The sequence below is a fragment of the Mytilus californianus genome, unplaced genomic scaffold (genome assembly GCF_021869535.1).
Source record: "Mytilus californianus isolate M0D057914Y unplaced genomic scaffold, xbMytCali1.0.p SCAF_11, whole genome shotgun sequence".
Classification (NCBI taxonomy): Eukaryota; Metazoa; Mollusca; class Bivalvia; order Mytilida; family Mytilidae; genus Mytilus; species Mytilus californianus.
In genome coordinates this window covers 71,107,828-71,119,646 of record NW_026262593.1, presented here as the reverse complement: position 1 = coordinate 71,119,646, position 11,819 = coordinate 71,107,828, and the positions used below count along the sequence as shown (strand labels likewise).

Here is an 11,819-nt window from a genome sequence, read left to right as displayed (position 1 = left end):
ATTTGACAACTACATGTGCAAAGCTCACATGGAATACTAATCTATAAAAGGTACAAAATTTTCTGCACCAAAGCATTTCGACAATTGATAACTCTCCAGTAATGCTCGAGGCCAAACTATTGGAAAATCCAAAACCTAATACAAACGTTGAGGATTACTGTTATTTCTTATCAATGCCTGTCCCTCGTCAGCACCCTGTAATTCAGGGATTGTCGTTGGTTGATGCCTGCCATAGTTCATCTTTGTATTGTTTAACATAAATCAGGCCATTGAGTTTCTCGTTCGAATGATTGTATATTGTGCGATTGGTGGACCTTTTATAGCTTACTTTACATTATTGGTTTTCCTAATTTAATTGTTGAAGGCATTTAGTTGCTGACATCCGCATCCTCTCATGTCTGGTGTTTAGATGTTTCATTGGCAATCTTATCGCATTTCTTTTTTCAGTTAACATTAAGATAGAGTCTAAGTTAATGTTTTTAGTCATCAATAATTTTGTAAATCAGAAATAGAAGCTTAGAGATTACACTTGAAGCAACCTGTTTATTCGATTTTAGCATTTCACTTATAGGTTGATATTTTTTATGCAGTCATCATTTACAAACCATTTTGGTTTTTATATTAAGACATAAACAATTTTGTAAATTTTGATCTAAATGTTAAACAGTAACTTGAACAGAATTTTCCTTCATGATCAAGAAATATCACCTGAAGAAACATAATGTTAGGTTTCTGTATTTTACTGAAGTTAACAATAGCAATTAAAGGAAGCAAGGCGTTATGGTAATTTTTTATAATTTTGTCTTAAATAGTATAAAAGGGATGAAACAAAAAATACAAAACTGACTATTACCCTTTAACCTCCCCGAAAAGTCAGAATGTGCAATGCACCTTACTGGCATCCTCCTCACTAAGCTGGTGATCTGTAAGATATATAAAGCGCCAATAATTGGTCTTTTGCTACAGAGAGGATCTGTTCGTTGGTTTTTAAAACATATGTATATATATGTGTGTGTGTGTGTGTGTGTGTGAGTGTTTATATTTAATCAAAGAAATAGATATTCAGTAAGAATGTTTAAGGCTTTTTTTTCATTTTTTATTTTATTATAAATATTATTATTATTGTTGTCTTTTTTGTGATTCATATATATTCATCGAAATCTGTGGAGCTTCCATTTATATTAAAAGGTATTTTTAAATGTATAATAATATGTATTCTATCGACAATATTTAACCGGTTTGAAATATCGCGCTTTCAAATATTATTCATATCGAGATAACTTCTCTATGACAATAAAAACAACAAACAAAATGAAGAAGGTGTATCTGGACAAATACACAAAATAGCTGGTATCAAATTACAGGTAAACTAGTATTGCGCAGATATTTAATTGCTTAATTATTCCCTTTTCAACTTTCTTATAACTGGTAATAAATATAAATGTTATTTAAATAAACACTTAAAAAGAAAAACTCGAGTAAAGTGTAACATTGTGTGATATTATCAACTTCCTTGTTTCGACATATCTCGTTTCCATAAAAAGTCACAATAATTTCTTTTTTTCCCAAATTCATTATTCATTGTAAGTATCTGTAGAAGCACTTACCTATATTTCACCGATGTTTGATCGCAAAATTCGTGTAAATTCGCTAATAATAACTGTCCTTGTTCTGTGCTGGTGATGAGATAAATGTCCTGGTATTGTGCATCTTTGTCATAATTCTGTGCACCCAAGTCCTTTGTACTATGCCTTTTTTTTTATCATTATCTCTCTATTAAGCATAAATTATACCAATAAGAAGTAAAATAGCAAATATCGAACTCCAATAAAATTCTAAAAGGAAAGTCCCTTATCAAATGGCGAAATCAAAAACTCAAACACATCAAACTAATGCAAAAAAAACCTGTCATAGTCCTGACTTTGGTAAAGGCATTTTCTTATGTAGAAAAAGATTGGATTAAACCTGGTTTAAAAGAATCAAAGGCATAAATGTATTAACATTCAGATTACAATAAACAAAAACATCATCATGACATTAAAAGAAAAAAAGAAAAAAAAAAGAAAATATTGAACACACAACACAACAAATGACATCATGTGTCGCTTGTCCTCAGTTCGATAGACTGTTTTATAAAGGAGCATACATTTTTCACTTGTTGGATAGTCGTTGGATATAGTTTATGTTTTATTTTATATTCAACCACATCTTTGATTTTGATTTTTAAATCATTAAAAAATGTCTTAAATCAATATTCCTTTCACGGAATAAAAAGAAATGGGATTTATCATAAATACTTTTGCACGTGTTACAAAGTCTTTGAGGGTGTGGAATATTTTTTTATTTTCCAGATTCTATAGCAGAGGAAATATACTTAATTTATAGCCCCTAAAATAATTATTTTTATGAAATTTCTCAGTTGTTGGTTATTTTCTTGAAAACAGATTAACAGAAATTTTATAAACAGCTAAAAAGTTCAGCAAAGTAAGATATACCAATAATTCCTCGTCAATTGATCCCTTATAGCAGTTATTTCCCTAAAAAATCTATTTTTATCAAATTTTTAAGTTTTTATCCAGAAACTAAGACAGACAATTTGATTGCAAACACGTTCAGCAGAGTAAGACCTACAAATATTTTTCATTATTTTTTTTAATTTTTAGCAGAAACTTGGAACATTCGAACACAAAATATGTTCAGCAAAGTAAGACCTACAATAAGTCAACAAGACCGAAATCGTCAATTAATCCCATATAGGGGTAATTGCCTTTGATTGATAATATTACATTTATTGTTCAGTTTTTCGCAGAAACTATGATAGCTAGAAAGAAACTTTAAACAACAAAAATGATCAGCAAAGTAAGACCCATACATAATTCATCATAACCCAAATCATCAATTGATCCCTTATAGGAGTTATTGCCTTTGAAAAATTCAGCATGACCCAAATCATCAATTGATCCCTTATAGGAGTTATTGCCTTGAAAGATGATTATACCTATTTGTTTTTAAGGTTTTTGTTAAAGAAACTATGATAGATGCACACATGTTCGGCAAAGTAAGTCCTACAAATCAGGCAAATAACCAAAATTGTCAATTAACTCCCTATATTGTATAGTTATTGCCCTTAAAAAAGATTTTACCATTTTATTATTAAGTTTTTTGCAGAAACTATGGTAGATAGAGAGAACTTTAAAATGACATATTTAAACACACATTTAATCAATATACATTATACAGCAATAATTATCATTTACAAAAACAAAACAAAAAAAAAACAGATGAGCGGACCAAATATGATTTAGATATGAGTAAAAAGAGTATATACATTTTAAAACCTTGATCATGAAATCACTTTGAAAGAGAATAATATGTTCGTAAGTAAATCAGAGTAGTTTTCACTTAATAGATAGTCTTAATACAACAGTAACATTCCTGAATTCGATTTGGAGGCAATGTTTTAACACATTTATTTGTTCCAAGTCTATATTTCCAAAACATATTGTGGATTTCTTGAGTGGGTCTCTCATCTATAATATTGATGTAATCCAAAAGACATTTTTTTCTGGCTCTAGGAATTGCATTAGTGTCTGTTCTGTACACATCTATATACCAAATTTCACGGTAATGTGTATGAATAAGATGAACCAATGACTTAAAAAATGAACAGATGAATTTCTGGCAATTGGTCCGAACACCCAAATAGCTTTTGATAGAGTACATATCTTTAAAAGTTGATTTCAACAGATGACAATAAGTTGTCCTTTTGTGAGAGCAATATGACTAAGAATTTAAATTCATTTACTTATTATATGTGCTTGTTATTAAACATTGTATTCTGTGTCTGTTCATGAAGATGACCAAAAACTATAGTATTACTCTTTTTCCAATCAAATGTGATTTATCGTTTATCACAGTTTGAAATCATTTTTTTAAGATTTCCTTAAAACCTTCGTTTAATTCTGATATTATTAATAAATCATCTGCCAACATTAAACTTCCAATAACGAAATTTTCTAAGGTTATCGATTAGCAATCATTTCCTAAACATAAATCTGGAACATCATTTAAATATATGTTAAAAAGGGTAGGACTTAAAGAATCCTCCTGTCTAACTCCTCTGTTAAAGTAGCCAGTAAACAGTTGTCAATTTGCAGTGCTGATTTTGCCTTGGAACAATGTATAATACATACATTTAATCATATTAATCATCTTATTGTCGACGCCTGAAGATGGAATTTAAGAAAAGCTTTTCCCCACACATAATCAAACACTTCAAATGAAGCATGTAATTACCAAGATGTTTGTCTTTATTTGTTAAAATTTTAAGTACAAACAAACTGTCAGTTACCCTCATCTTAGGTTGAAAACCAAATTTTATTGAATTTGTCTTTCATATAAATCATGATCCTTTTATTTGATACTGTACTAAAATATTTTGCTACACTGTTGAAGAGTGCAATACCTCAATAATTATTGGTATCAAATGGGTCACCACTCTCGAATAAAGGGAAAATATATGAGTTAAGCCAAGTTTTAGGATGTAAGGATAAAATCCTGATGAAAATGTTAAATTGAAAAGGAAAGTAACAGGGTACGCAATAACGGTACCATTTGTTTTTTTTATTATTTCAGCTAATATGAGATGAGAAACACTTGATTAACCAACCTTTAGAGACATAAATTATATACTCGTTTTACCTCTGTTTTTATCATAGGTTTATCAACGATATCATTATATTTGTAAATTATTTACATCTGATAACAGACATCAATCTCTTCTATAAGTGTTTTATTTTTAGGTTCTTTTCAGTCGCCCTAAGATTGAAATAACATAAACGGTGTCAATGTTACTGCTCAAGAAGCGCATTTCGACAATTAATGTCTCCTTGGTGATGCTCGAAACCCAAACTTTATTAAAAATCCTAGACCTAATACAAACGAAGTTTTTCATTAACTTGTTTAGTTTAAAAGTATTGTTGCTAGATGTATTAATATCAATATGGGATATAATTATTAGCTTCATTCAACAATTTTGAAATTTCTTGATTTCTTTTTTTTTTCAGTTTTAGTGTCTAATCGTTTTTTGTAAGATTTTGTCTCAACTGGGGTTATTCCCTTTTTGCACATTTCTTCAATTCTTTGGCTGGAATTATTTTTTCTTAATTGATGATTTATCAAATTGCTAAGATAAAGTGGCAAAAGCTCAAGAAGAATTGAATAATTGATACAAAAAAATACTTCTAGCTCACATTTCGTGGCTGCATTATGTCAGATTAGCAAAATTAAGTCAATATGGTACAAGTTCGAATGTTCTTTAAAATAAGAAATGATGCTAAATCGGTAAGTACAAAGTACCCTATGTATATGTCTACTGGTCATATAGAATAAAACACAAAACATCTAGATACTATAAAAACAAAATGATTCATCATTAAAGGAGGAGGGATTCCAGTAAGATATAAAAAAGGATCAATATACCGATTACAAGCAATTATTTGACACAAGCATTAGTCAAATAAAGGAAGATAATGTTTTAGTTTACTAGATCTCAGAAAAATCATGTAAAAAAAGAAAAAAAGGTAAAGAAGTTAAAAATTATAGCCAGCTTTGAGTCAAATAAGGTCATCTTACTTTTAATAATACAAAATTGAAACATATTTATCAATCCTTTTAGATAGACCAAATGGCTTCAGGAACGCGTGTGCCCTGTGGTCCGTGCATGTATGAAGACGCGACGAAGGACGCGAAAAGATGGTGTTCGAATTGTAAAGAAGGATTATGTGAAGATTGCGAAAAAGTTCACAGAAAAAGCAAAATATCAAGAAAACATAAAGTGATTTCAATAGAGGATTATCGGAAAATTGAAAATGTTTCTATCTCGCAGGTCTGTGAGCAGCATGGAGAAAACCTGGAGTGGTTCTGTAAAACGCACGACGAAGTCCTATGTATGGTGTGTGTCCCGTCAGAACACAAGGCATGTTCTGACATCATATCAATTAATGTTGCTTCAAAAAATGCAAGACAATCAACTGCATTATCTGACCTAGAGGAGGCAATTGAGGGAACTCTGCGCAACGTGAAACAATGTATAATGAATCGCGAATCGGCTACAAAGGACATCGAAAAACAGGAATTGGCAATCAAAACCACGATACGTGAAACGAGAACAAAAATAGATGGCCACCTCGACAATCTGCAGGAAAAATTGCTACGCGACATAAAATCTACATCCTGCACTTGTAGATCAAAATATACGAAATTTCTTCAGAAGCTAAATTCAACAGAAGAAATGCTGACCAAACTAAGGGAACAAACACTACACATGAAACAATTTTCTTCTGATATACAAGTGTTTCTGGGAACACGTCAGGTTAATCAGCAGATTGCTAGCGAGGTGGAATATATCAAGAGTGAAATTGGTGCTACCAAGGATTATGAATTAAAATTAGCTATTCATAGCCTGATCGAAAAAATATCAATTAAGGTTGAAGAATTTGGGCAAATAAAGGTCGTTGAATGCACTGGCAACGTAAATTATAGAGACCAAAAAATGGATCAAGCTCAAATTGGGATCAACGTTCGAAAATCAAAAAACATATCCGACGTGAAACTTCAGCTAATTAAAACATTTCAAATCCAGAGGAAAAATGAAATAGATATTTCAGGTTGTGTCATATTGCCTAACGGTCATTTATTGATTGCAAATAACACACAAGAAAAGTATTTGATAGTGTACAGTGATACCGGTGAACATATCCGTGACATTCCAGTCTCTGCGAGGCCGTTTGATATCACAGTGATAGACTCTAATCGTATTGTTGTGACATACACGGACACGAAATTCATAGAAATAATGAACAGCAATTCTTTCAACGTTGAAAAGAGAATAAAATTGAAGAACAGTTGTTTCGGAATATCAATAGAGGATGGGAGACTTTACATAACACGTGGAAATACAATACATATCCTGGATCTATCAGGAACACAACTGGAAACATTAAAAGTAAAATCTGATAGTGCACTTTATATCACAACTAGCAGAGACAGGATATTTTACACAGATTGCGCCAATAACAGTGTGCATTGCTGTAGTTTGGAAGGAGAAGATGTATGGCAGTTCAACAGTGAGTCGATTGCATGTCCTTACGATGTAGCAGTAGACAATTACAATAATGTGTACGTTGTAGGTTTTAGTTCAAATAATCTTACTATAATACAACAGGATGGGAAAGACAGTAAGACACTATTGACCGAATCGGATGGACTTGATATGCCATCTACTGTGTACTATGGAAAAGAGAAAAGAACCTTACTTATATGTAATGAAAACGGAAAGGTTGTGTTGTACAAAGCTCGGTACAAAGTAATTTAAAAGTTTTCAAATCATATTGCTTCTGGCGTTGTAGACATTGCCTATCTGCATACCACTATTTGTCATTATTTTACTTTAATACAAGATATCGGTTATACATTCTAGATTTTATTGGTAGGATTTGAAACAGTTGTTCAATTTTTTTCTAAAGGTTCAGCCTCATCAATCGGGATGTTACGGAGTTAGCCACTTAATTTATGCACACTGAATAAACTCATCATAGATACCAGGATTGAAATTTTGTATTTGCGCCAGACGCGGGTTTCGTCTACAAAAGACTCATCAGTGACGTTCGAATCAAACAAAGTAAAAAAGGCAAAATAAAGTACGAAGTTGAAGAGCATGGAGGACCAAAAATTCCTAAAAGTTTTGCCAAATACAGCTTTTAAATTTAGTTTCAATAGTTCTATTGTTTATGCAAATATGCACATATGAACTGTGAAAAAAAAAATGTTATATTTTTAAAGCAGTTGGGTCAAGTATGTACAATGCATGTAGTTAGTATCGGCAAATACTTTTATAGCAGGTCCAAAAGTCTCAACAAGTACAATGGACACTATCTAGGGTTCTTATTGATTTTATTCTCACTAGCTGCATATAATTATTATCAAACCCTACAACATATATAACAATAATAAATACACATTACTTAGACAACACATAACAACATAAAACAGAATTATAGACAAAGGGGAATAAATCAAATATATTCAAATGCTACCAGTCCAATTTGAGGATAGCTGAGCTAATCTGCTACTGTCACATACCTACCTTTCCTTGGGCTGACAAGTGTTAATTACATGTAAAAAGTGTGGTTTTCATCTCGCCACATGTATTATTAACCGGCGGCAGTGGCTGCGACGGCGTAAACAATTTGTATGAAGCTTTACATTTCAGATGGTGAAAGACCTGAATGTTTCATACTTTGTATGCAGATGGCTTAAGTTACGAGGTTTCCATCTATCTGTCATACGTCAATTGTCACTGACCTCATTTTCATTATACTGCGACTGCTTGGAAAAATGCATAGTTTTTGGTCATGGGAAATACTGACTTATTATGAGTAACAGGATAACTATATTTTGAATATGGGTCCTTGGAAGGTATACATATCTGTCAGACAGGGTTCACTTGCACGTCATTTTCATTGCTTCTTATTTCATGCTTCAGTGATCAAGGTTAAGTATTTCTGGTCAAGTCTGCATCTCAGGTACTATTATCAAAAGGTCAACTATGTTTTGTGTACGGAATGATTGTAAGGTGCATGCATGGTATATGTCCGAATGGCAGTTTTCTGACCTTTACTTCATATTCATGGTTCATTGGTTAAGTTAAATTTTGAGGTATGATCTATATACAAGATACTATAAACAATAGGGCCACTATATTATATGTATTGGATGATTGTGAATGAGAGGCAAAAGATTCTAAGAGGGATTTGCAAAACAAACTGACAATGTCCTGACAAAAAACGTAAATCGACCAAAAGACAGTATACAAAACACAACAAAGAAAACTAAAGACTGAGCAACACGAAACAAACCAAAGATCTGGGGCTTATTTCAGGTGCTCCGGGAGAGTAATCACATCCTGCTCCACATATTGCACCCGTCGTGTTGTTCGTGTAAGTAAAAACCCGGTGAAAAGTCTTCTTTAGGTAGGTTACATTCACGGAAAAGAGGACGGGATTGTGAAACGACAATTAGAACACATCCGTAGTCTTCTGTGAAAAAGTCAACCAACTCGTATTGCTGTCCGTTAAATTTTCGAAAGAATGATTTCAACTTCATTAATTGTAACTCTTGGTTTAATAGCTTCCTTATAACTCTATATCAAGGAAAGCTAAATAGAAAATGGAAGGTCGGGATTATTGTATCAAGTGGGAGATATTTACTCCTTATGCAGGCGGTGCTGGAACATTGCTACACAAAAATGTAAAGTTCCCAACTAGGAAGCTGACATCATCTCTTTTGTAGTAAAGTTTTGTTCTCAACCGATCCTCATTGTCAATTTTCCAGATGTAGGTCAATATATGAGGAAGGCTTAACGGTATCTGTTGTATCCTTTATTTTAAGTTCGTTGGGATAGATGCGTTCAACATAGTCATCAAACTTAAAATTACTTAGTGAGAGGACGTAATATATATTGCGGAACGTGAAGTTAAAGGATCATGCTAGGTTCTTTTGTTTCTTTCTAAGAAGCTCCTGTATGAAGTCAGCTTCATATGAATAAAGAAAGAAGCCAGCAGAAGAGGAGCACAGTTGTTCTTGTGAGAGTGCCAAATGTTTGTTGAAAAAACATGTCCTCCAAACAAAGATATTGTCAATCAAGAAATCAAGCATTTTGAAATTATTAGTTTCTTAGACTTTTTGTTTGAACCAGAGTGAATTTAACAAATTACTATCTATCTCTACCTAAAACAAGAAGCGTCTATCTACGTTGGTAATTCTTTTTCATGAAATAAAAAAGAAAAAGAGGGACGAAAGATACCAGATGGACAGTCAAACTCAGAGTTCGAAAACAAACTGACAACGCCATGGCCAAAAATAAAAAGACAAACAGACAAATAATAGTACAGATGACACAACATAGAAAACTAAAGACTAAGCAACACGAACCCCACCAAAAACTGGGGGTGATCTCAGGTGCTCCGGAAGGGTAAGCAGATCCTGCTCCACATGTGGCACCCGTCGTGTTGCTTATGTTTTTTCACATCCGGTAAATAGTCTAATTCGGTATGTCACATTCGTGAAAAGGGAAGGGTATTGTACATAAGGAACATATCCGATATCATCTGTGAAACGGTTATTCCAGAACGGTCAACCAATTCGTGATGGTGTCCGAAAATTTACGTATGGATGAAATAAAGAACTCTATTTAGAGTGTCTTATAGTTTGGAGTGGGGAATACATGTGTAAAGTGTAGAAAAGTATAATATTGTGATACTATTGCATGTTGAAAGAGTCTTAAATTGTATGTACATTAACAGATCTTTAGAATTTACATCTGATTCACGGGGCTTCCAGAATAGGTAGTTTCAAAAAAAAACTTGAAGCCCGATTTTAATTGTTGATAAAATTGATGTTAATAAACTGCATGTGTCCAAAGCGCTTTTTCTGGATTCACCTTTTTCAGGAATGCTCATAGAAGAATATTTGAAAGCCAAGAATGTCAAAGAACGCAAGTCTCTTGAAGCATTTTGGGTTTTTACGATCATAAAGAGCTATTGTATTATGTTTTGCTGCGATCATTTGGTTTCGAGTGCATCTTCTAACACAGTCGCTGTGTACAGCCTTTGATATGTGTGTGTGTCTATGTTTGTTGTGTAAATCTTTAATATCTTTAATAAATTTGTGTATATTTTCTTGGCCTTATGCATGCAATTTTACAATGTCTGTTGAAGTACTGTTTATGTTTTGTTCCTCTAATGAGAGTAGATGGGCAGCAATTATGAACTACGGTTTTGTAAATTGGATGGATTAGAGCAATTACACTTAAATAATTTGGAATATTATATAAAAAAAAATTCTAAAAAAATTCTAAAACACAGATAAAAAAATAAAGGAATACATGCCCAAGGCTGTGCTTTTCGAGGTTATTTTTTTTCGGTAACTGCAACTATGCATTCTTTGATGATTTTAAATAAATATTGTTTGTTTTCAATTGTGTTTTGGTTATCTATTTTCCTATCATTATACAAGTAAGGGTTTTTATATAATAATTTAAGAATACACAACAAACGTGACAGAAAAAATATGATCAGCAGATGATGGTCTATCTCATATGTAATTGTCTGAAATATAGGACAATCCACTTGGGACCCTGAAATGTAAATTTGCGTAAGTTACGACTTTTTTAGTTATTATATTGAAAACTAGATAAGAAAGAGAGAAATTTTTATCAGTAAAATGAAGAAAATGCATTTAAGATTTAGTAAAATTATTGAAATGTTCAATTGACCCCTTAAATCCTTTTGGTATCTTTCAACTCTATTTTATAGTAATTTGTGCTATTGACAGACTGTTAATACCTATGTGTGCAGTTCTTACGGTATACGGATATTATAATAGAAAGACAGACAATGTAAAAGCCAAAATGTTCAGCAAAATAAGATATCAAAATAAGCCAACATGACAACATCTTCAATTCAACACGTATAAGGCCTTTTGTCGTTGAGGTTGATTGTTACCTATTTTGGCAGAAACGATAATAAATAGAGAGAAACGGTTATAAGAGCTAATATGTTTTATGCAATTGAAAGGTGATTTTTGCCCCTTTTTTATACAATAAGTTTAACTTTATTACACTATATGGTATGTAGCAATCTACTTATCTCATATCATTTGGTTGTTTCCTAGTGTATCCGTTAATAGATATCCAGGGAGAATGTCTAATAATATACTTATAAATGTATCGGTTAGTCTATGAAAAGATATGTACTATG

The 11,819-nt window shown here is 32.2% G+C and overlaps 1 protein-coding gene across 1 annotated transcript; it reads left to right on the top strand.

Moving 5' to 3' along the window:
- The first annotated feature begins 1,306 nt into the window (after window positions 1–1,306).
- Window positions 1,307–7,472, top strand: LOC127720631 (E3 ubiquitin-protein ligase TRIM22-like). Its single transcript, XM_052227318.1, has 2 exons — window positions 1,307–1,364; window positions 5,678–7,472. Exon 2 carries the CDS (start codon window positions 5,687–5,689, stop codon window positions 7,373–7,375), a length of 1,689 nt encoding a protein of 562 aa, XP_052083278.1. The 5' UTR covers window positions 1,307–1,364; window positions 5,678–5,686; the 3' UTR covers window positions 7,376–7,472.
- Window positions 7,473–11,819: the final 4,347 nt, after the last annotated feature.